Genomic DNA, 25,711 nt, shown 5'->3' on the forward strand with positions numbered 1-25,711 from the left:
AATTATAAAGCTCCATAGGAAAAATTACAGTGTATTCATGGATGAAATATTAGCTGTTTTCTGGTTTATTTCCGGCACAAATACAAAATAATGAAGAGTTCATACATATGACTATTAAATAATGTTTATTTCAATTAACACCTAATATTTCTTCCACTTCACTCACTTGTGAAACTATTAATATCTGGAATAAATAATGCATGACATAAAATCAATGGTTTCTATCTTTTTTTCATTTCCAAAGGCTTTTTCAATCTCAAATATTTTCACTGGTGTAAGGTTTCGGCCAGCCACTACGTGAAAGGAAAAATATCTTAGCATCATAGGGTTACGCATAATTATTAATACAGCACCTGATCTGCATATGCACTTCCAAACCAAAAGCAAAGCCTATTTAGGAGTCACCATTTGAATGTACTTATGTTAATCAAGATAAGATGATGCTGGCAATTTAGTGATCTATTCAATATTCTCATCTCAAAATAGTGAAAGCTAATTATATTCAATAACTGGAAAAAAATATCCACATTATATCAAGAAGTGCACAGAGAAAAGATTTCAATTCAACTCAGAAAAGAGGAAAGGAATGTGACTGGTCAGTAACTTCAGTATATTCCAAGACTAAGGGTAGGAATGGAAGTCCTACACTACTATATAACATAAAGGAGAGTTCACACAATGGTGCAAACAAGTATTTCTGCAATTAATATTAATATTCCAGGCCTTAAACAGAAAATAATGAAACCAAAAATATATTTTCGTGAGCGCAAGCAAAGAGGTAGGGATTTATGGGGGAGAACAACTTCTCTCTCCCTATTCCTCAAAAATGAATTTCATGGCAACATTTCAATAAAAATCATTAGAGAGGGCCAGATTATGATTATAATACAACCCCCCTCAACCTTAAATCCTAGCTGCGCTCATATATAGTTCACTGTTAAAGAAAAATGCTTTCATAAATCATTACATTACATATATTACATATGTATGCATACGAGTCAATCCACCTAAATTTGAATAGGTGTTTTCCCCCTCAGATCGCCAATTTTGACCATACATGGACAATCTACTTGAATTGGTAAGAAAATGAAAACCCTGAAGTCTTTCTATACAGCATTCAACACTAAAAAATATATTGCAATACTGTAAAACTGCAATTTAACACTGGCATTGTCGGGTAACACAGCGTATTACACACATCGTTTGTGTTATCTATTTGTCTGCTACTCCGTTTCCAAAAGTTTGGTCACTGGTGACGATAGAGGGATAAAAGGACATGTAGCAAGAGGTACCATGAATATTTTTCTCATTCCTTTTTCTGGCTGTTTTCATTTTACTTTCTGTTGATGTTTAGGAATTCTATTCAAGTCTCCTTTATTTTTGTGATTCAAGTTTTACTGCAAAAGCAGAAGATATGTGTGTGTTGATTATTATTTTTGAACATATTATGTTTTCTTGAAAGCAACTATTGCAAGTGTTTGGGTGTATTTGCAACAACTGTTTCAGTAGGCTCTTAACCCTTGGGCTAAGCCTGCTGTGATCCCCCAGTACACCCATATTTTTTTTCTTGTGCAGTTCTAGCCAGAACCTCGTGGTTTTGGCCACAACGTCTTTGTGTTATTATATATCTTCGGAAATAAGAAAGTTATAAAAGGGTGCATGTCACAATTTAAATATCTTGAATTGACATAGATTAGTAATATACTTTTTTATGAAATATAAACAATTCAATATTGTCTATAAAAAATTCAAAATTTTTCAAATCCATTTTTAACAATGTAGCAACCCTTTGATTTTGCACATTTTCTTTAACTTGTAAATAAAACTCTCCTCTAAGAATTAAAAATAAACTTGGAGGTAGTAATGTTTCATTTATGAAAAGAATTGAGTGAAGGCAAAATGCAGGCCTCATCATTCATATCTTCACAGTAAACCTCATTCTCTATTAACAAGTAAGATTTTTTTGCTTTATCTAATTTCATCTACCTGAGTTTTAACTCCTCATTCAGACTTCAGTGAATTTCTTCACCTTGAATGCACTAAATCACATTGGCTAGTAAACAAAAATTTATGAAAAGAAGATGGAAAATGAAGTGCTCCTGTAAGATTTAGAGAACCGACAACAGAAAGTGTAGCACTGAGGACAGATGCCAAGGTAGCTATTGGGCATTATTCACGTAAAGATTTTTTCAGAATATAATGAAGTGCAGGTGAGAAAAATGGGACAGTAGGATAAAATGAGGAATGCTGACGGGCTAGCTACACCGCCAAAAATCTATTTGAAATTTTGAATTAGTTATAAACTTTAGTAATTCATTTAACTTTTGTAAAAAATGTATTTATTATCTTATTTATGCAAGGGCTTTAAACTGGGTCATTGTATGTACTTTTATATTCCTCATTAAAGGAGATATGGAGTCTAATGCGAAACTTTCATAAAATTCCTGTTTTGGGGGAGGAATATCTTGTAAACTGTTGAATGCATTACAGAAGGACTGAGGGGTTTTCATTTTCAGATGTTTTGCCAAAAATTTTCAAAACTGTGTTTCCTGAATTGTGGAATACCTGTACAAAAGGAATATATGCATATATATAAATGGATATGAATAAAAAGAAATTATATTTACAAAGCAAAAATATTTTGCTGTAAGCAATGAAACAAATTTTACAGTAAATGTTTTTAGTGTGAACCCACCTTTACTTGTGTGCATAAAAAATTCACCAGAAAGTGCTAGCAGAAGAAAACAAAATTTTTAACTCTCCCCAGTCAATAAATGCATTAATACTTGCTAATCCTCTACCTTATCTGCTCGAATGCCCATTTCTAAAATATGATCAAGCAAGGCATTTAACAGCTGATTTTAAAATTGCAAATTTTCACTTAACTTACATTTCGCTGAGTTTCTGACAGAGGAAGTGGATTATCCTGCATAAAAGAATCGCGCATTTAACAATTCATAGGTCTATTCATTTATATGCCATGCATCAATCATAAATCCACTAGGAAATCACAATAGTTATTTGAGGCCTAATATAGTTAATACATAATGGGATTTAGTTTTCAACCAACCTTAGAATCAGCAGGAAGGAGTTTCACAGGTTGGCCCATCATTAGGGCCATGAGAAGAAAATACACCTCAGGTACATCAATGTGTTGAGGAAGCAACCAACCAAGAGTCTGAAAACCAGGAATTTGAAATGCCTCCACCTTGACTTCTCTATGATTGGCCACTGGGGTAGAGATTATCGAGGATGAGGTCAAAGCTCCTCCTACCCCAGAGCTAACCACTCCACTAACAGGATTCCCACCACCACCCATGCCAATTCCAGATGAACCACCAAACTGGTAACCTTGGAATCAAAACATAAAAAATACATAATCAATACTGAAATCTCATATAAATTTATAGAGTACTCTAATTGAGAATTTATAGAATTTACTAACATATTTATAGCCAGAAATCAGAGGGTAAAAATATGGCCTGACTGGGACACGAACCCAGAACTTCCCGGTTGCCGGCCGGGTGCTCTACCAATTGTGCTATTAGGTTTATGTATAAAAGAGGATGCCTGTTTGTCTGTAGGCTATGCATTTTCATAGGGATGTACCGATTGCGGGCAAATTTGGAATATAAGTGCATCTCATGCTTCAAGAACCTGCAGTGCAACTTTTGGTTACATCCGACACGTCCTTTGCATCGTTTTCACACTAGTAAACCCAGCAAGGGCCCTCAGCACCACCTAGCACCCATTCCCCACCCTCTGCTTACCCTCCCACCTTCTGATAACATCCCCACTCACTCTGCCATGTTTGTATATTTTGGTCCGCTCTATGAGAGGTGAATTCCGATATGGCAACTTCCATTTCCAATACTGCCTTTACTTGCAACTTCAACATTCAAAGGTAACTGGTTCACGAATAACCTTGCTCTCCTTTTAACCTTGCATTCCGACAAATAATGTTTCCTATTATGTTCTTTCATATATTCCCATTGAGAGGTAAATAAAAATGTGGTTAGGTGCAGTGAAATAATACCAGTTTAAACCTAATAATAAATTAGGTGAAATGATTTTAATAAAATACATTTTCACATCTTTGGAACACCTTTTGAATGAGGTGTTGAGAATGAGATGCTCAAATTGAAAACTACAAATGCATGAGAAGATGAAGAAAAATCATCAATTTAATTTCACAGTGAAAATGTTTTTTCCAGCCTTTCCTGTCATCTTCTCTGTCATTCCATTAATTTCTTGACGATATGAAATCAAAGTGGAGCCCACTTTAAACTCCCTTATAACGATGTCCCACTTTCAAGGTGAAAGCTATTCCCCATGAAAAAAAGGCCTTTTCATCATGTAAAAAATCCTGCTTCAAACAAAGGTACAATGAAATGAGTACCACTTATAAAAAAGTTGGTCTCGCAGCAAGATTAACTGTATTTTTTTTAAACTTCTTTTGAGCTGTCATAAAACATTACGGCATATCCTATTCATTTAAAGTTTTTCAATATCCAATCATTTTCACGCATGATTGCTCGAGCAAAATCATTCCTAAGCATCCTAATCTCAAACTAGAAGAACATGCGAACTCCCACCCCTGCCATGAGTTGAGCAAAATTCGCCTCTGTAACATGGAGGGCAACTCCTACTTCCTCTTAATCAAAGAAACTGTCAAACGTTCACCAATCCCTTGGACCATACTGATGAGCTAAATTAGATAGCGGTGAGTTAATAGGTAAGACTAACTAAAAACAATGCAAAAATGGGAGGAGGGCACTTTCTCTTGACTCAACTGTGTCATTTTCCTCTCCAGTCTAGAAATGCAAATCCAGCAGCCAAGCCTTAGGGTTGTATTGCTAGTGTTTGCCAAGTGACAACGCCCATTAAAACATGATTACGGAGGGCTCATAAGCTCATTGATGGTAATTTAGCATGGACAATAACATTTGTCAATGTTTAGAGATGTTTTCAATTTGGTCGACTAAAAGAGCTTCACTTACTCCTGTCAGCAGAGATCAACATCTAAAGGTACTTAATCAATAATATTTAATTATATCAATAAAAGATTGAACAATATTGCTCAGTCATAATAATTCATCATCCCCCTAAAGTTTTTCATTCATATTACTAATATTTTCATAACTTGTAGCATTTTCTGAAGTTAAAGCTAATATGGTTTTTCAAAGTGTATTGTAAAAATTTGGCTTGAAAGAGAGCCATAACACACAATGTGCCAAACCAATTAAATTTCTTGTCTTTGTTGCATTTCCCCAGTTCTCAAGAATTCAGAGCCTCTTTATCATTATCAGGTACCTCTGAGCACATGGGTCGGAGCATTACACAACATGGATTAAAAAAAAATTTAATTGACTACCCATGAAACAATCAATGGTGTATCAACCCATATGTTTACATGATCCTTCCTTCATTTTAAAATTTTCTCCATCCTTGTATCCTTGTATTTAAAAGAAAATCACTCAAGATGGTCCTATCTGGGGCTATAATTTAAGTCAGCTACCTTTTTCCATTGTGTTCATTCCATTTTAGGACTTGATTTTTGCATATTTCAGACTTAGAAAAAAATAATTTCCACTCATAATTTAGACAAGTTTCAACACCATCTACTGCATCGTGCCATATGGTAAAAATAATCCAGAAAATGAAAATTACTTACTACAGATGAGGGTAACTATATATATTAGTATTTCGGGATGTTTTCCCCATTCAAAATTTGAACAAAATATACATATTAAAAAGACAATCATACCTGGATTACTTAGCCTGGTTATAACCTCTCTTAGACCTCCACCGAGTCCTGAAGTGTCTGTGTCTCGCAGCCATCCACCATTACCTGAGGCTTCCCTGAATTTCTGTAGAAGATTGGGCAGAGAACAGAGAGCAACGAGGACCCGAAGACCCCACACCACAGTTGTGGCATGCAAATGACCCTGGAGAAAGAGGAGCACCCAGTCGAAGCCCAAAACTTTGGAAACTTCATCACAAAATCTGAGGAAGATAAAGCAGACTGTAAGTTTGATATATCCGCTATAAAGGGAGGTAACAATAACTGACTAAGAGTAATGCAAAATGTAGGTAAATAATAAAAGGACAAGGATGTAAATCACTATACAACCATGATATTATTGAAATAATTAATGCACTCTAAATTCTAGACAAATGAAATTCTTGTCTAAAAATGTTAACAACAACAGAAATTGTAGCATACACAATGATCACCAAGTTAGCCAGAATCGGATACAACCATGGGTGTACCCAGGATCAAAACTAGGGGCGGGCAAGCCATAGTTGTTCAAGTTGTAGGTAAGATTTAAGCATGGAAAAGGAGAATGAAATCAACATTTTCAGGAAACTGTAACAGCTCTTTATTAGTTTTTAAAATTACTTGCTTGAGAAAACATTATTTTCATTAAAAACATTTGCGATTTTTGCTTCTAGGAGGGGGCAGCTGCCCCCTCCTGCCCCTCGCTGGGTACACCCATGGATAATAATAATAATAATAAATAATAAATAATAGATACAACAAAGACTGTTTCAATTGATCAAGTCTCAATTGTGATAATGTTGCAGTTATAGTGCAATTAACACATTCAGCCTAAATTATTTGTGATAACTGTGCACTCTACAGAATGGATAATATTTCACTGACTACAGAGATAACCTTGAGAAAAACTATGATAATGATGAAAAACTAAAGAAACCACAAAAGAATATTTTGATTGCACATATTAATCCACTGCTTTGCATTGGCTGCCTCAGATGGGGCAAAAGGTTTTGACAGTGAAAATAAATTGTTGCATTTTAATTTGTTCTTTCAGTGAATCCCGCCAAAACTATTTAGTATGTCTTTTGTTTATTTTATATGTATTTTGTATTGCGGGAAAAGAATAAAAATTTCACTTCCAGTGTGCTTTTCAAGATGTCGAGTTGATTCTTTAGCATGGTGATAAATATCCCTCAGCAACCTATTAATTTTAACATAAATAGCATTTATAGACTAAAAAAATTCAGTTTCATAATTGCTATTTAACATAATAAATAAAGACAATTCTAAAAAAACTTGTAGAATTATTTTTACACTGTCGAATTCAGTTAATCATATTTAGTTATTAAACATATTACATAAAATAATATTATTATTAACACCACATGATCATTGAAAATTTACCAATCTGTTCCCTCAAGTAGAATAATCAATAACTTACATTAACAAGAGACCAAATCAGATAAATTTGGATATCAATAAAGTTACTTTATCAATGAACATTATCCCGACATCGACCTGAAGACGCCGGTTGGAATACCGGAGAAACTGTCGTCATAAAGAAAAATCCACGCGGTGAAGCCCAGGAACATGGAGACATCATGAACATTATATTTATATAAACATTTTTAAATCACCTTGAAGCAGCTACACTTCACCCCAAGTCTAGGGGCAGATTATTAATCTGAGAGGGTATTATTCCTGAGACAATAAAATAAAATGGCAAATAAATATAGCCCTCAAATGTGTCTCCACTAAAACAGTTCATTTTTTTTAAATCCTTTTAATGTCTCATAATTCAGAGAGATTCTCACATATCCTCATTCCATTAACAAGGATCATATCAACGTTCTAATCACAATTTCCCTAACTTTCAGTCCAAATACTACATATAACTTTCCTTGACTTTATATCAATCGCATTGCAGTTATATGCAAAGATTTTATAGAAAAATACACCAAAGTATATTGTAAGGTCAAGCAGTGCCTGCAGCTATCCTGTGCCACCCTTTAAGGACAGCAAAAAAGCACCCAGGCCATTGTCCTATTCTGACAACCTTCAACCACAATTTTCTTTTTCTTTTAACTGCACCACTGGATTTTTTTCCTAACCATAATCTAACTTCCTTGACTCCCCATTCTTCCTTGACTGGTTTGAACCCTGATTAGTAGGCACTTTTTTACCTACCTTAGTGTCCAAAAAAAGTAGTAAAACCTCCTTACCTTCTGTTCAAACAATGATGTTGTCAATAAATATTACATATTATGAAGGAATACATGTTCTGATTTCAGTTAAATGAATTTCCTTACCCAGCATTTACTTTCTTCCCACAGAAGAGCAGAGAGTGGAGTAATTGGAGACAACGATTTCGTAGCAAGATGCTACTCACTTGGTCTCCCACCCTGTTTATCAACCCTGAATCACCAAAGCCTCCAGGAAATCCCATGTCCCTCTCCACTTCACCACTTTGCACTTCCATATGACGATTGGCATCTACACCTTCTTGAAGAACAAGCTGTTTTTCATTTAATACAAATGATGGAAGTGTAGCAGCAATGAACTGGCCAAATCTGCAAGGACGAAGAAAACGAAAGTTCAAATATTTAATAATAAAAGTGAATTTGTATACTTTGAAATATAATCTTCAGTACTGGGTAGATTATTCACTTTTTATGATAGATATTTTATCTTTATAATTCTGAGAGTATTGATTCCTATAAAATATATACAACTAATATTGAGATGCACTAAGAAAATAACAAATTTATCTGAGAATACATAGATTCAAAGGTTTTCTACTTCCTATGTGCCAGTGTATATCAGGAAAAACGAAATGATTGCTGAACATTACATTCAGGGCTTAAAACATAACATGGTTCAGAATACATTTTTTGGCTTTTGAAGAAGTATTGATTTCGTTTCAATTGTAGTTCTAGAATTTGCAAATCTAAGTATGTATCAACGATCTGAATTGACTAAGGAAAAGTAGTTAAACAGGTGGAATCACTTCAAAGCCCTAGAACAGGCAAACTTAATTTTATTTCCTTTGCATATGACAAACAACATACCCGCAAGCCGCCAGAAAAGTATCTCCAAAAATGGAGTGGTCCCACTTCCACTCCTACATGACATTTGACTCTCTTTTTTTGCATGTTATTCAAGGCCACAAACATGAAGATCGAAATACAAACACTGATATATCATATGTTTACCAGTTTTGGCACAGCATGATGTCACTCGAAAGTGGGAACTTGGGCGAAAGCCCTCATGCTTTTAACAATTGCCTTAGAGAGGCAAGCCTTTTCTTACTTTAGCATAGAAATTATTTGCCATGGGTTAAGAACTGATTTTAATTTCAAAATATAATTAACTTGACCTTATTTTTAATTTAAGTGGAGTCAACAAACATCAAATGAATAAGTAAGCAGGCAAATGAAAAATATCAACGAACCATAACTTCATTATGTTATTGACAATGGGCAATGATATACCCATTTGAAGTCCAGCTACAGATGAGATCAGTTCACTAAAGTTAAAAATAATGTGATGATATCTGCTCCCTAAAATTAGAGCCGTCAAATGTACCAATAAGCTTCATAGTTACCTTAATTCCAATACTTCGAAATATTATCGGCAGTTTCAGCCCTTTCCATGCTCAGCTAAGATCCAAACACTGTTTCAAATGAGCATGACTATACCTGTCACTTGTTGCCAATTCCATTAATAATGATAAACACAAAATAATGATAAAATGCACATTGAGGAAGACCAAAGCCAATAGTCACTTCTTTCTTTTTAGTACATTCAAGTGAGCCTGAGATAAAAACATACTAATACATAATGTACTATATAATACCCCTTTACAAATGCTGAACACTCTAAGAAATCATTACATAAGTGCAGAGCCACACCCTTTGAGTCATGCAAGTGTACTGTTCTGAATGACAAAAAGCTCCAGAGATTTAGAAACAAGAACGAATGAAATGTAATCTCTCCGCTAAAATAAATGTGCTCACAAAAAAATGACACACTCTCAGCTATAGATGTCTGCATGACTTCAACATCACCTTAATTAAGCACACTGAAAACATGTAAGATAGAAAATACTAACGCTAATAAATCAGCCGAACGGGGATGGTTGCCAAGAAGGGCCTTTAGAAGAGACAGAAGAACCTGTCTTGTAGGAGGGGAAGAGATGCGGGGCAATATTCGTAGCAACCTCTGTAGGAGTTGAAGCTCCCGAGCAATCTTCAAGTTGGTCTGCTTCTCGCTTGATTCGGCAACAAGTTCATGCAAGTGTTCAAACAGCGAGCGCTCCAATTCACCAGGGGCTTCATGCCACACCTCCATGCAGAAGATAACACAAATTAAAACATTCCTTTGATATACATAAAAATCTATAATTATGAATGTAACAGAAAAGTTGAGTCCTCGTAGGGGAAGGTAGATAAACACCAATGCCCAAAAATGGGATCCATGCCTTGTGCAACAGATGGGTTCTAAACGATGGTGTGCATTTTTAAAAATCAAGGGTGAGGATTAGAGAGACCAGTAGACAGCATGAAAGTAAGTGTAGGTAAGAAATAGGATAAATATCCAATTTTAAGAGCAGAAAATCATCAAAGTATGCACTGAAGCATACTAATTAATTATTGTGATAAATATATAGTGTGGTTTTGCAAGATGATTTGAACATAATATGAAGTCTCAGAATGAAGTAAGTCATTTTACATAAACCCATAGATTTTCATTTTCAAATGACATACACTGGTGAATAAACCATAATTTTCAACATTTCCATTTGTTTTAAGCAATGATAATAAATGAAGCTCCTACTAAAGACTAGTTATTATGAGGTTGACAGGACCAAAAAAAATCATAGGCTCTAGTAATAACATTTCTTTTATGAAATACTGCGAAAAAACCGACCTTACCAACTTTTCTTCTTTGATCACTTAATCGTAGTTAATTTTTTTTGGAAGATCCTTAGATGCATACGCATGATTTAAGATTGAATCGCACACAAAAATATGAAACTGAGAACATTTCCTTGTTCATATCAATCAAGGAATGCAAGCGGAGCTACTTGGAGGTCGGAATTTCCCAAAAGATATTTTTGTCAAAGTCCATTTAAAAAATACTTCATGGAACTTATGAGAAAATAAATGACACATGAGTTAGTGAATGGCTGCAAGTAGCAATATGATGCCTGCAAAGACATTACATGACTCTACCCACATAGCGCCCTGCATTGATGTGTTAATTATGTAAAATTGACTTAAAGTTAGACATGCCAGTTTACTTAGAAGCAAAATGTCAAATTTAACCTGATTTGAAAAGGCTAAAAAGTTACTTGTTATATTTAGTGCCTTATTGATCAGTCAGCTTGTCAAGGTAGTTTCCAGCTTCCAATAACCTCCATTGTTATTGTTATTAATGTAGTCTTCATTGTTCATCTTAAATGCATTTCATCAATGAATCTTTAATTAAAATTAACAACTTAATGATTTTTTCTAAAATTATTTGAACAATGTTTTTGGTGAGCAACCTTTAGGTATAAGTGAGCATAAACTAAAACAGAACTCTCACTCAACTCTGAGGAGTACCAGTCAAGAAACAAATTATAGTCCAGTCATTCAAGCTTTTCACCTCAGAATTGTTTAAAACTACATCAATTGACTTGAAATTCCATATATAGTTAGAAAATGTGTTAACAAACTTCAGTGACATAGAGAGTCAATTGATGTATCCAGCTCAGGCTTTTTTTTTGTAAATGAATACTTCTTGAGTTCTTACCGATTGACAACTTGGTATTTTTATGCAAAAAACCACATTTTCATAGTTTTTAACGAATAACTCAGATATTATGCATATGATCACAAAAAGTGAAACACACGAATATAGCTGAATAAAATTCTTGTTTATTACACTTTTACTGATAACATCCATATTTTTAGTTACTTGTTAAAATCCATTTAAAATTGTTTTTTCATAAAAAACAAAATTTTCAATAGCAAATAACTCAAAAAGTATTGATTTATGAAGAAACTTTATGCTACAATATTTCCTTTAAATCTGATAATTTCGAGTTACTTAGAGAAAAATTTCCATCCCTCAGATAGAGTGGCAAATACCCCTGGGCTGGAAGCATCGTTCTGTGCTGTCACTATTGTTCATTGGCACATACTCTAACAATGTAAAAAAATTCAAGTAAATTGGAATACATAGTTCCAAATCATTCCGAGGTAACAGTTGATTTTAAGCTTTGATGACTGAAACATAATCCATATCCAGATGAAGGTGATCTCAATGGTGAAATATTGACTATGGCGCATAATTTTGTTAAAAAGTCCCAAAAATTCTTAAAGTCTGTATAATAGGTTCTATTTAATGAAATTGGTGAACATTTGCAGTTAAAACCCCAATGGTTTCCCTTCTACAAAAAGTAAAAAAAAACTTTCTTTTCATGCTCTAGTATTGACCTCTGGGTTTTCAGATTCAACCTCCTGGCAAAAATCATAAAATTTGCAGAAAACACAATAAAAATACCTCAAGATCACAGAGAAGATCCCTGAAAGCAATCATGTTTGGAATGGAAGAACTCTCTTGCCCACTATTCACTGTTCCCACAAGTCCAAAGGTGAGGTGGAGAATGTGACTGTTCAGAAGAGCTTTTTTGCGACGAAGTAGCATAGCTAATGTCTGATGTCCACACTGTCTTTCCATTTCCTTCTGAGCACATCGATTACTCCTTACAACACACACCAAGGCCTTTACAGCAGCATATAAACTTTCAACATCTTGAGCCATTGCTATTAAACCTATTCATTGGAATAAAATTAAGTTCTTGAGTAAAATGAATATTAGCAGAATAATCAGAAGCAATGAGGTTAGTCAAGCATTTCATTAGATGGGGAAAATTTGTGATTGTAATCCTCTTCTACTTTCTAAAATATACCAACGAGGTGACCCCTTCCTCACCTTGCACCATTAAATATTTGCATCCAAAACATCATACAAAACTATTCTCACCCATCTCATGCATAGCTCAGAATGTTTAATCAACAATGGAACATAATGGAATTCAACAAGATTTTAATTTACAATAACTCCAATCCACTGTTTACATAATTTTTAGCAAGCCTGATTTTTTTGCTTTTTGAGGACAGAAATCTTCCTGCTGATACTTAATAAATTTTGTGGATGTAAGGAAAAAAATATTTTCACATAAAACATATATTTTACATAAACAATGGAGGGTATTAATTGAGACACATGATACAAACAAATTAATTATATACAATTCGCATATCAGTAATACATAGGAGAACTGTGCAGGAAAGACATTGAAGTCACATTCTCAAGTGGAGACAATTTCAACCATAATTAATAGGTTTCAGACTAAAAAAATATCTCCAGGATGTAATAGTGGATTTCTCCCAAAAACACAAAGTACACACAGTGGAACCTTGATCTATCATTTTTCAAGGGGATGGACGAAAAATAAAATGAAAGCGTGAAAATCGATCAATGCAGGAATGTCTGACTAGGTTGCCTATTCAGAAGGAAAAATTGGATTTTGGCGAGTAATTGTGATTTTCTTTAAAGGATTCAAACAGGAATTTAGCAGATTAATGGAATATTTGAATTTTGTGGAAAAACTTTGGGCACATTGATGATTCAACCAACACCTCTTTCAAACACCCCATGGGAACACATCACCTCACGAAAAAATGATACCATGCCGTCTCGGCATTTACACTACGATGGATTTCTGTCTGGTGTATATATTCTTATCAATCAAACGCCATTTCAGTGGCACATGCACCTGATACTTGGCTTCATCCAACTTCTTGTTTTCAACTAGTAGCCCGCTCTACCCCCAATCCTACCATTATGCGCTAGCAGAACACCCGAGGCACTTTGCAATATTCAAACATTTCTCCCCCGGATTCTTTTCTTCAATTAATTTCAGCCCATCTTTGAAAGTTCTCACCAGATAAGCAGATGTATTCAAATGGTTAGCAGGAAGAAACCAAATATCCTGAGAAAATATCACTTTTTCTGTGACTGTGACAAGAGAGATTTATAGCATAACTCATAAATTGTAACTTGATATCTGTTTAGGAAAAAAATGCCGCATCAACTACCTAGAAGCTCAGCTGCAAAGATTCGCCAGAATGCTAAGTCTCCATCACATTTTGCCATTTATTTCCTAGCTTAACTGCTTAAATGATGTCAGAAATATGTAGTGTTTGATGTTATTCTTTTTTAAATTATGTGCACATTATTAATATTTCAATCCAATAGAGGTGTAATATCAATTTCCGAAAGTTATCGTTAGACACCTTTTGGGCTAATAAATGACTCATGCAGCAGTCGACCTCAAGAAACGGGGAATCTTTGAAGCAGGTAAGCTGAAAAAGGTTAGTGGGGGAAAAAGAGGAAAAGGTGAAACACGTTCCTATTTACTCTTGAAGCTTTTGATATATGGTCTTCATAATACGAACCTCACGCAAGCTGGGGCCTTTTGCTTGATTTCGGAGAGACAGAAAGTGTTCGAGGGGTGTCCGAGGGCTGATGGAAGGGGGATAGCAGATTTTGGGATATTGCTACGTAGTTACTATTCCACGGTACTGAGCCTAATGGTAGTTCCATCTCTCGGGGAAGATTCAAACACATAAATTATACATTATAACTACTTCGTCTCATTTTCATCAAACGATGGATGAAGGAAAACAATACTTTGAGGAGTGATAGATGTGGGAAAAAATTACATTGTCTTTATGGGACTTTATTTGGGACCAGAGGCGCCGACTTATAAAAAATATTGGGGGGGCCCCTATCGGAGGTCTTGCCCCGGGAAGAGGTTAAATTCAAAGTGTGTCGCAGCACCGAAACACTACCATGATTCACACCACTTGATTCAGTTAACCTGCTTAACCTTATAATTATTTGTTTCAACACACATTGTTGAATTTATTTTAAAAGGTAACGATCGTCAAACATGGGAAATAAAAATAACAAATATATTTTTGTGATTTCACAAAGCATAATATAACTTAATTATTTTCTTGAATTATTGAGGGGGCTCCGCCCCCCCAAACGAATCTTTGAGGGGGCTCGGGCCCCCTCAGGCCCCATGGAGTCGGCGCCACTGTTTGGGACCAGGAAAGGCGAACGATGAATGCAGAAAAGTGATCAATGCGGAAACAATAGATCGAGGTTACATTGTAATCATTAAACAAAACATGATTGAATATGTAATCCTGTCAACATTCAGTCACAGTTCAAAACATTTGATTGATTTTGATTTATGCTACAAAGAACATTAATTAAAGCAACTGACTTAAAGGAATCATGAACTAAATTAGGAATTTTTCATGACAGACTAAGTTTTATTACTGATGGATTTCAATTAATAAAAGACCACACAGATTTGTCATGTAACAGGCCACTCACAAACATAAATCTATTTTCCAGTAAATAGCACCAACTACCTACCTAAGAGCACTGAACAACCACCAACATTTTCCACTATTTTAGCCACTGGTCTAGGAGAAAACACCCGTACTCCAAGATAACCTATTACAACACCACCCAATGACCTAGCTGGCCCACTCAAATGGCCTGCTGAATTGTGCAGAACGCGGATTGGAGTAGCATTTTCATGTGAAGACATGCCCAGCTGTAAACAATATGGTTTGTATCACAAAAGATATCTTGGTTTCACAGATAGATTTCGTATAGGTATTGAACAAAGCATACCAATAATGTGCCAACTTTTAGCCACACTTACAAAAATATTCAAACTATGCTTGCATGTAAAAACTATAGAGAGAACTTATTTCACAAATTGACTTCACATAAGAAGGAATATGACTAAATTATAATACGGTGAGATTATGTTGGTATTGAGAGTGCTTCATAAAACATTACCTGCTTTGCAATGGATTTATTATCTGCTCTGCTGTAAACTTTTCTTATTTTAGCCAGAGTAAGTTGAGATACAGCTTTAGCATTCAACCCAAAAATCACTTTCTCTTCTGGGACAAGAGGAGGCAATGGTTCAGAACCTTAAAAAGAGAATATACTCAAGTGAAAGAAATTGTGTCAAAATATTCACCATTCATACGACAATAGATAGTTTCAAGCAATATTTTTAAATAATAATATTTTCAATTAAAATTTTGTTATGTTAATTTACTTCATGAAATATAATTGTTTTGCAGCAAAAACTGGTTACTAGACCGTGTACTAGCAATGATAATAACAATGATTGATATCAACTGGTTAGCATACCATTTGGCTCTGGTGATTGCAAGCTTCCCATGTAATGTGGGCCAAGTTGATACAGCATAGCAACTGCTTGTTGACTAAGAACTTCCTCTACCAGATGACAAGGCCCTTGTTTCCAAGAGAGGCGAGAAAAACGTCTCCATGCAGGTGGAGTACCAATATAACCATAAACAGAGGATGCTACAGTAAGGTTAGCAGCCCCACCACCAGGATTCTGTGAGATGTAATGCAGCTGTTTGCCAGAAAATTTTATGTTAGATTAATCTACTAGGAATAAATACCGAACACCAAAAAATAATATAAAGACCATTGAAAGTGAATAGGTTTTTCAAACCATTGTGCCCATACATGTAGGCATAGGGAATCATTCCTAATATGATTCCTGAGCTAATTGAACACAAATTGATGATAACCTGCCATAGACACACAGGGAGGAAATCATAACACCACCCTATTTCAGGTTTATGTGAAAAATTTCCTTCAGAAAAGAATGTCACAGTACTACCATATGATAACCTTCCAAGCTAAGCCCTAAATATTAACCGTAGTTATTAGGTGAGTTTCATGATACACCCATTTAGTTTTCAGGAATTTCAACTAATCCTTCCTAAAATATAATACATGAAGATTATGTACATCTAATTCATGAAGGTAACGTAGAGCATACATGTAATCAGTATCTACAGGTGACATAGAGGTAGTTATTATTCAAACACAGCTTGAATCTGGCAGGCAAAGGATACAAAACATTCTCACAATGTTTAACATTATCTTTGGTTTTTAACACTTGGACTAGAGTTTTGCACTACCTGGAAGCACAAGTATTTGACATTTAATCCATAGAAGCTTTGCTACATGAAATGGCTAATATTTTATTTCTGTGCAATAAATGTTCTACGCATTTACTAACCATGAAAATACTATGCCTATTAAATCTCAGCAGAGAAAGATATCATACATTACCAACTGCTAATAAGGAAAGTTATTTCATACAGCCATCTTCAGCATCATTCAAGCTATACTCAAGCCTTACAGCTTTAGCACTACAGATACGTTAAAAAAATGTGCATTATTAGCATCCAAATATCCTTTTAATTTAAAAATGATGATAACTTTAAAATATTTTTTTTCAAATCAACAACATGTATAAAATCTATTCACGCACATAGACCTTTCAGTGAAGCAATGAGGCTAGTATGTGTTTCCCAAGAGAACAAGACCTTCAATCAGCTACGTAGGACACATTATCAAGGATTTAAAAAAGAGAGGGCACACATGAGTAAGAAAAGGAAAACTGATATGAGAATCCACTGGAGCATCAAAATAATCTAAGGAATCTCCGCAATTATGATAATTTTTGTCAATAAATAATTTGAATGCTTGGAAATAAGGTAAATTGAATAACTCTATGGCTGGTAGACTCATAAAACCAGGGGCAACAATAACATGTGATTTCCCAGGATATCTTAAGTATCATTATGGAAAAAGATAAAAGAAAAATGGGAGAAACTTTGTGCCAAGGAAATATGCCTAGGGATATTGATTATGTATTCAATCCATGAAAATGACATTGATTTCCTCATTTTTCTATTAGCTGTGACCTCCTTGCAATTGAAGTGATGGTTATCAGAAATTTTTGAGTAAAATTTTTTTGGAAATTATCTTTTTCAGGAATCAGTAAGTGCCCAGAACTCTGTCATGAAACTAAAAATAAAATGAAAAAATTAACAAGTGGATTTCTGATTGGTAGTGACAGTTCACTTGGACTATGGCACAGTCCCCAATCAGAAAAATATACATTCTATTGTTGGTACCCAAAGGAAATTCATCCTCACATACTGTTACCCGAGAGACACCTTTGATTGAATGGAAAATATTTTATTACAACAGAGCAGCCATCTCTAAACATCTACGTTCTAAAATAAGTGCAAAGAAAATGTACACCTTGAAGGCAGAAGGCACTTATGGGTTTGACACACTGGTAAAGAAAAAGGCCCAGGAGTCAAATGGATGAGCTCACAACAGTTTGGTGAAAGACCACCAGGGTAATACTTATATGTTCACATTGATGTATCACTGGCCACTATAACCTGACATTCTAAAAATTAAGCATGAGTGTATTCCTGCCATCATTGTATACTATTCTTTATTGTGTAGGATAAGCGTTTGAAATAATGGCATGAAAATTAACAACCATTAAAGATAGGCCTCAAACAAATGCAATGTTCATTCCATCACAAAGAAATGAGTACTTTTTATGATTCAGCCAACTTGCAAAGCAGAATGAGCTCTCACATAAGAGACTAAAATCCAAATAATGATTTGCATGTACACTGATATGCATTATTTTTTTGACATAATGACTAAGATCTACAGGAGATGAAAATATGGCGAAAGCTTAAATTCATTGTAGAGAGAGATTATGAGAAAAAATGATCCATAACCATCCTTCAACATATAGCATTAAGTTAAAAATTTCAATAACATCAGTTTGACAAAAATAATAATTAGAAAAATATAACAGTAAGTGAACATAATTCATGAATTTAAAAATAATTGGATAAAAATGAGGAGGTAGATTTGATTTTTGAACACAACTTATGAATGATAGTGATCCATTCCGTCATCCAACTAATTATGGGAGCATTAATTATTTTCAACAGGCATGCAAAAAATACTATGACCAAATTTGCACAGTCATGCTAAGGAACACTACCGCCAGGTTTGCAACTAGAATTAAGAAAAATCTGAAAAGGGCCACATACCCCACAACTACTGAATATAATTACACTAATTATTGGATCAATGTAGGTACCTTTAGAGGATTCTGGAAGGGATACAACACTAATGGTCCAAAAAGTATTAAATAACCAAAAAGACTCATTAACAGCAACACTAACTCATATCCTCCAACTGAGATATCCATTAAGATGTAATTGATCAAAATAAATCCATTTTCTTCTTTTTATATTCATTTGAACACAGCTAATGAAATAATGCCATTCCTCAACCAACTCACTGTAAATATTTCCCATCAACAAAATGTAATCAAATCAAATTTGTCATATATTTTTTTATTAAGGATCACTCACTGCATGCCATGCATAGTTTTATCGCAAAATCTTAACTTTCAATGAGTAAATATGATTCAAACTGGTTTTCCTGCCATTTATTGTAGCACCAATTCTTTTTGGCATTGGTTATAGTTCCGACCACCTAACTTTACTCTCCAAAGTAAACATGCACTTTCAGGAGAACTATCAAGAGAATAGAATGGAAAATGAATATATTGTTGAAATTTAAATTGGTGTCTAAAAATGGGACCATTGGCCCTTTGTGTAATAGCAAGTGAAAAATTCTACAAGTCGATGAAAAATTGTTCAATTTTTTCAGCACCTATTTTTACAAGAGAGCAATAAGTTTTCAGCTGACAATAATGTCTGTCAGTTTATCACCCAAGAAGTGCATCAGAGACAACAAAAATGGGCAGTGTGTACATCTTCAATTGCGTTGCTTTTAGTCAACAACCACATTTAGAACTTTATACAATTGATGAGGTCACATTGCATTATTAAGAGAGAGTAAATTTTATGCGTATGCACAAATAAAAAATAATAATAATGAGGATTACCTTCTGAGTGTGTACATGCTGGCCATCGACATACAGAGAAAACGAGGAGTTCTTTAAAACAGCTCGATTGAGCACCAAAACTAGGTGATGCCATTGACCCTCTTGAAGCAGATCTGGGCACCAAACTCTGGCACCAGCATCGCCCATTACATCAGGCTCCCACTCCGCAGCACCTATTTCAAAAGATAATCCCAAGAAAAAAAAAATTATATCAATACCTCACTATTAGGTCTTCAGTGCATCGTGACATTTTTAAGCCATAAAATATTTTGTTTAATTAGGTAAAAGGGACGTAAATGGTGGGTAATCGATAATGATAAAGAATAAGTATGACCAGATTTTCCTGACCTTAGAATGCTTTTCTTGTACATAGTAGGCACATTAAACCGCAAAGCTAAATAAGACAACAATAACCAACAAAATGGAATTATATCTCCTCTTTGACTTCTGACACTTTTGGCTGCATACATTATTGGCTAACGGGAAATTGGTACGGCTACATCCAAGATGAGTGGAGTTGAAGAGCAGACCTTCCTAGTCACAGGTGCCCCTCTCCTCTGAATATAATAACTGTACAGTCCACTAATGACGTACCACAAAGAATAGAAGTTTTCCTGCCTCTAAATCCACCTCTATAAGAGGCATTCTCTCTAAATTCCCTTTAACCTCAGTTTTTGTGAACAACCACATATCTGAGGATGTATACTGTATGATGAGTAGCAGCATGATTAAAGATCTGGGATAGTTCAGGATTAGTAAGATGCATCAAATTGCTACAATAGAAACTATATTCCAGACACTGCACAAAACAGCTATATCAGAAAAAGTTGCATGAGAGCTAGACATAGTGGGATGCAGTTCCATGATCCACAATGGCATCATCCACAATAGGGTAGGCTGAAAAAAGGTTTTTTTCCTCATCAAATTTGCCCTAGGTGGGAAAGTTGCGAAATGATATCAGGACCTCGCACACACATTTTTTTTTCAAATCAGATGATATTAACCACTGCTGCCCGAGCTCAAAAGTTTAAAATGTTGCGAAAAATCAGGCTGATTTCAGAATCAAACGGTTACGAAGACTAATTTTATGCAAATATGGGATAATTTTAGTTAAAATCATGGTTAAAAAACATTTTCATCATCTCTTCATAAGTGGGCAAAACATTACCCCTGAATTTTTCGGGTGCACCAAATATCTCGCACTCCACTCCACCCCTGGTACGCTTTTTCTCTGCTTTCGCCTTAATATGCCTTTCGCTTCCCTTGTGAAGTGTCAAACTTGGCAGAAGGTTATTTTTGCTGCTCACTTGTCTCTTGAAAACCATGACGTTTTATCGTTTCCCGCTTAGGATGACTGTTGACGTCATACCAAAAGCAGAACGCTTTCTGATAGTATGTGTGAAACACACAGAAGACGAGTGTAGGATAGGTTCCCGATCGACTCAGACTGAATCCGTTTCCGACGCCGCCAATCCTATGAGACTCTGAAACACCCTCCAGGAATGAGCCACACAATCTGGCATTAAGCACCTTCTGAAATCAATAAATTTTGATTTACAGATCTGAAAACTGAATTTCCCGGATAAGACATGACTGTGGTTTCATTTAGTTTCATTAATTTCATCAAAAATCAAATCAATGTACAGCAGAGTTTCGTGGTGTGGGGAGGATGAAAACTGATGTTGGCTAGATGTTTTTCCAATCATCCATTTTCAAACTGATAACCCATGCAAACCCAAGTTAACACCATTTACTCACACAGTAGCTCCCTGCTGTTGTCTAATTGGCTCAATGCTTATCCTACTTCCACTCCGTACTTTTGGAAAAATTTAACATTTTTAATTTTAATTTGATCTCATTTTGTTTTAACTCAACAAATTCCCTCGTAAAAATATTGCAGGCCCACTAATTATACTGGTTACTACCAAAGCACCTGATATCTGGCAAAATCCCAAATCTGGCATATCCTAAGTCCCAACGGTACCAGATTTGTGGTGATCAACTGTAGTAATATTTAATAATATAATACTTAATATTTCCCTGAAAGTAAAGTTACTCATAATTGCATTTCTTTAATACTTTCCCACAGAGTCTGGCACATTTTCCCAGAACATGAAAGTCTCTTTCATTCCCATTAAATAAGTTTTCCCCATTAAGACCATCATAGTTGCTGATCCCTTCAAAAACCCACAATCTGAAGTCTACAGAAGTTGTTACTTTAGAGATAGAAGTCACATCTTCAAGCTAAACAAACACTTCTGTACCTGCAATAATACAATCCACATATCACCAAGGCATAACTAACCCCCAAAAACCAAATGATCATTTAACCAATCCCATCAAATTCATAACAAAGAGGTTGCTTTGTGGTTGATTTATCAGAAAAGAAAGGCTTTGACTGACATCACATTCCTCTGAGAGAGCCTGATTCCCTACTTCATTCAGAAAGTTATTATTTACAAAGCAAATGTAAAAGATAACCCTTAACCGGTGACGTGAGGTCTGAGAGACCGCTGCATTTCTAAAATTATGAATATTTTCAAAATTAAGATTTCAAAATATCTATAATTCTCGTTAGCTTCATATTTTTGCATAACAAGGACATCCCACTCTTAAAATTTAACGTTCCTTTTATTAATTTCTGTAAATTTGCAATTGAACTCGATTAGCGGTCTGTGAGACCGCAGGTCACTTACTAAGAATGCAATCAAGAAAAGGAATAAGCGGGATAAATTTCATGGCTACTTACTACTTAGCCTTCCAACTTTAACATTTAAGGCCTTTTTTGAATCTGGCGAAATATTGATACATAAATATAATAATTATAACTCAAGTGTTTTTGGCATCAGTTTTTTGATCCTGCTTCAAATCACAATTTTTTATGACAAATTGGTTCGTATTGGGAGTGTAAAAATTTTAATATAAGTTTTAAAAAAGTTAAGCATTCAAAGAAAAATTAAACAAAACAATAAAAATGGCGTAGCAATAATTTATGAATTTTTGATTTATTGCGGTCTCCCAGACCGCACGTTACTGGTAGTGTAACAAGAATTGCACGTCACTGGTTAAGGGATAAGAAATACTTACTCTGAGGCATTATTGTCTCTCTTGTAGTGACAATAAGAGCCTTATCTCTAGCAGATAGCAAAAAGGCTAGGCAAGCAAGATGATGGCCTTGTTGACTTTGGTCATCGCGACGATTACTACCACCTCCATAGCCACCAACACTGGGCATGTGCCGTGCAATTGTCAGAAGCCGAACACAATGAGGATCCGTCCGAGGGTCTGAATATTTATCCACACAAACCCAAGTTGAATAGCTTAATCCAGTTTGAGGAGGAAATATACGATCACCTGTAAAAGATGCACACATTCTTAGCATCAACATCTTAATAGCAAAAGGTGAAATATCTGCATCTCCTGCATTTTGGCCAAAAATTTTTTAAATGTAAAAGATTCCCATTTGGAGAATCAAAGAAGTGCATGTATGGTGAAAGAGAAAAAAGTAGATGCATTAAAGGTCTCCAGAAAGAACATGTGAGCACACATGATTTGCTTAATGCATTTCAAATAGAAATGGAAAAGTAAAGTAACATGGAGCAGATGGAGTGAAGGAGCATGTTTCACATGCTGAATATAGAGCAATGATTGACATCACTGGGGTACCTAACAGGAACAGCATGACAAAATTAGTTTTTTTGACACAATTTTTTTCAAAATACATAAATGCCTCTTACAAAATTCTTAACTCACAAGGGGAGACCATGTACCTTGCTCTGCCTTTTCCAATGCCGTATTTTTTATGGCGAACACATCTATGAACTGATAGAGGTTCCATTGAATGGGCCTTAGTTTGACTGTAATAAATTAATTTTCAAGATGTATTTCCAACAAGCATTTTATAAACACAAAATAGTGCATTTTCTTACAACTGGGTTGATTGGTATAGTGATGAGAGTCTTCAGTCCTCACCCGGGGGGGTCAGGGTTCGAGGCTTCGTCAAGGCAGCAAATTTTTAGTCTTCCTTATGATCGTACGGCGACAAGTAATTCACTAATTTTAATTACAGGAAGCATAGGCATGAAATTTTTATCACCATAACAGTGTTTAGGTATTTAAGCAGTGTCATTTCGATCATAGAGATATGACGACAACACTAGCAAGGGTTGGTGTCCGCTAAAATGTTAATTTTTTGTATTACTTTCATTGATCAACTTCCAGATTAAAAATGAAAACCACTTCTTTCGAGAGCGCATGTTATTAAGGCTCGCGGCGAGCAGCCTTATGCGAGCAGATGTAATAAATCAGAAGACAAAACGATTATAAATTGCCATCTCTCTTTAACACTTGTAATTTACATTATTCCAAAATTTACTTCAAATACCTACATACTAAAAGAGCCTTTCCAAAATATTAGTTCAATTAACGAATAGGATGGAATAAAAGTTGATTATTTAAAATCAACAATTACGCCAAATGTGTCTTGTGCTCGCCGCTTCCCAAAATTCCCAATTAAAATTAGTAAAATACTTGTCACCGTATAATCATAAGGAAGACTACAAAATTTGCTGCCTTGATGAAGCCTCGAACCCTGCCCCCCGGGTGAGGTCCGAAGATGCTCACCACTACACCAATCAACCCAGCTGTAAGGAAATGCACTATTTTCGGATTATAAAACGCTTGTTAAAAATACCGCTCGAAAATTAATTAATTACAGCCGAAGTAAGGCCTAATCAATGGAACTACTATCAGTTCAGAGACATGTTCGCCATTCCGTATGCCATAAAAAATACGGCATTGAAAAAGGCAGAGCAAGGTACGTGGTCTCCCCTTGTCAATGAAAAAACTGTTTAGTTGAGAAAGCCTTTAAAAGTTTATAGGTACTATTAAGATACCATAAGAACAGATGAAATAGATTAATAATATCATATTTGGTATATAGCCACACTTATTACTCATAAATAATTTTATCAGTTATTTTCCCCACATGACTGAATATTGGACATAGCTTTGGCAAATAATATCAAGGTTATGAATGTGAATGCCTTCAGAGAAAGCAGGCTGGGCTCAAAGGTGAGGGACCAACTTCAAATTGTATACATATAATATACACTGATTAAGAGTAAATGGCTTAAAAGTTTTAGTGATATAGAGAACTTCCCACAAGTGATGGTTTACCATTGAAACTACATATACATATTTATTTATGAATTAATTTAAAATAAAAGAATGCATAGAGATCGCTTTGCAAGCTTATCTTTAGCGTGATTCATTGTTTAATGTCGCACCTGGCACCCAAAGCTTACAACGTGTACAGCACTACCTTGGACAGGCTGCAAGCTAGTAATGAGGGCTCACACACTAAATTTGACTGACCAAATAATCACTACGCATTTCATTTGTTTGTCACATCAATGTAATCTGAGAATTCCTTTATATTTTTAATAAACTAGTAAAACTTCATCTTAACCTCTCAGCATCTGAGGCCTCAACTATGTAAGTTTTAAATTGTTGGTTTCGTATATAAATCCTAGAGCACCACAATGACAAATAAAAATTTAAAATAATTAACATTTCATTCTTTACAAGGCAAATATTAAATTTAATACAAGAAAAATTCGGAGCTTAGTACATCCAGAATGGTCATCTCCTTTGCATTACCTTAAATATGATAACGGTGTTATAAAAATCAGTAACACAAAACACTTATGTAAAGTTTAAAATGATATTTTAATCCAATACAAATCTTATTAGGTCCAATTTAAAACAGTTGAGACTTTTCAATCATATTATTATCAATTCCAAATTTAGTTTGATTCTATAAATCAAATTGTAATATTTCATGAGAAAAGAGAAACTTTAAAGATTGTTTACACTTTTTAAGATTGATGGAATGGCAGTTTAACTTTTGAAGATTGTTTTTGATAGATCATTCTTTTACTACTTAAAGGGCTAGATTCACTTCTTTTTTTCCTTGTTAAACATTTAGTAAGGCATTA

The 25,711-nt window shown here is 34.8% G+C and overlaps 1 protein-coding gene across 2 annotated transcripts in view; it reads right to left on the reverse strand.

Moving 5' to 3' along the window:
* The window catches only part of LOC124160670 (WD repeat and FYVE domain-containing protein 3), a 118,683-nt gene that overhangs the window by 46,239 nt on the left and 46,733 nt on the right, over nucleotides 1-25,711 (reverse strand). For both annotated transcript variants that reach the window (XM_046536634.1, XM_046536635.1), the window contains exons 19-28: nucleotides 22,800-23,066; nucleotides 19,713-19,885; nucleotides 16,085-16,313; nucleotides 15,722-15,858; nucleotides 15,287-15,470; nucleotides 12,332-12,603; nucleotides 9,894-10,126; nucleotides 8,092-8,352; nucleotides 5,768-6,006; nucleotides 3,071-3,351 (exon numbers count right to left, since the gene is read on the reverse strand). In XM_046536634.1, coding sequence (XP_046392590.1) covers nucleotides 3,071-3,351; nucleotides 5,768-6,006; nucleotides 8,092-8,352; nucleotides 9,894-10,126; nucleotides 12,332-12,603; nucleotides 15,287-15,470; nucleotides 15,722-15,858; nucleotides 16,085-16,313; nucleotides 19,713-19,885; nucleotides 22,800-23,066 — 2,276 coding nt within the window. The remainder of the gene's footprint in view (nucleotides 1-3,070; nucleotides 3,352-5,767; nucleotides 6,007-8,091; nucleotides 8,353-9,893; nucleotides 10,127-12,331; nucleotides 12,604-15,286; nucleotides 15,471-15,721; nucleotides 15,859-16,084; nucleotides 16,314-19,712; nucleotides 19,886-22,799; nucleotides 23,067-25,711) is intronic.

This window comes from Ischnura elegans, chromosome 6 (assembly GCF_921293095.1).
Source record: "Ischnura elegans chromosome 6, ioIscEleg1.1, whole genome shotgun sequence".
NCBI classification, from domain to species: Eukaryota; Metazoa; Arthropoda; class Insecta; order Odonata; family Coenagrionidae; genus Ischnura; species Ischnura elegans.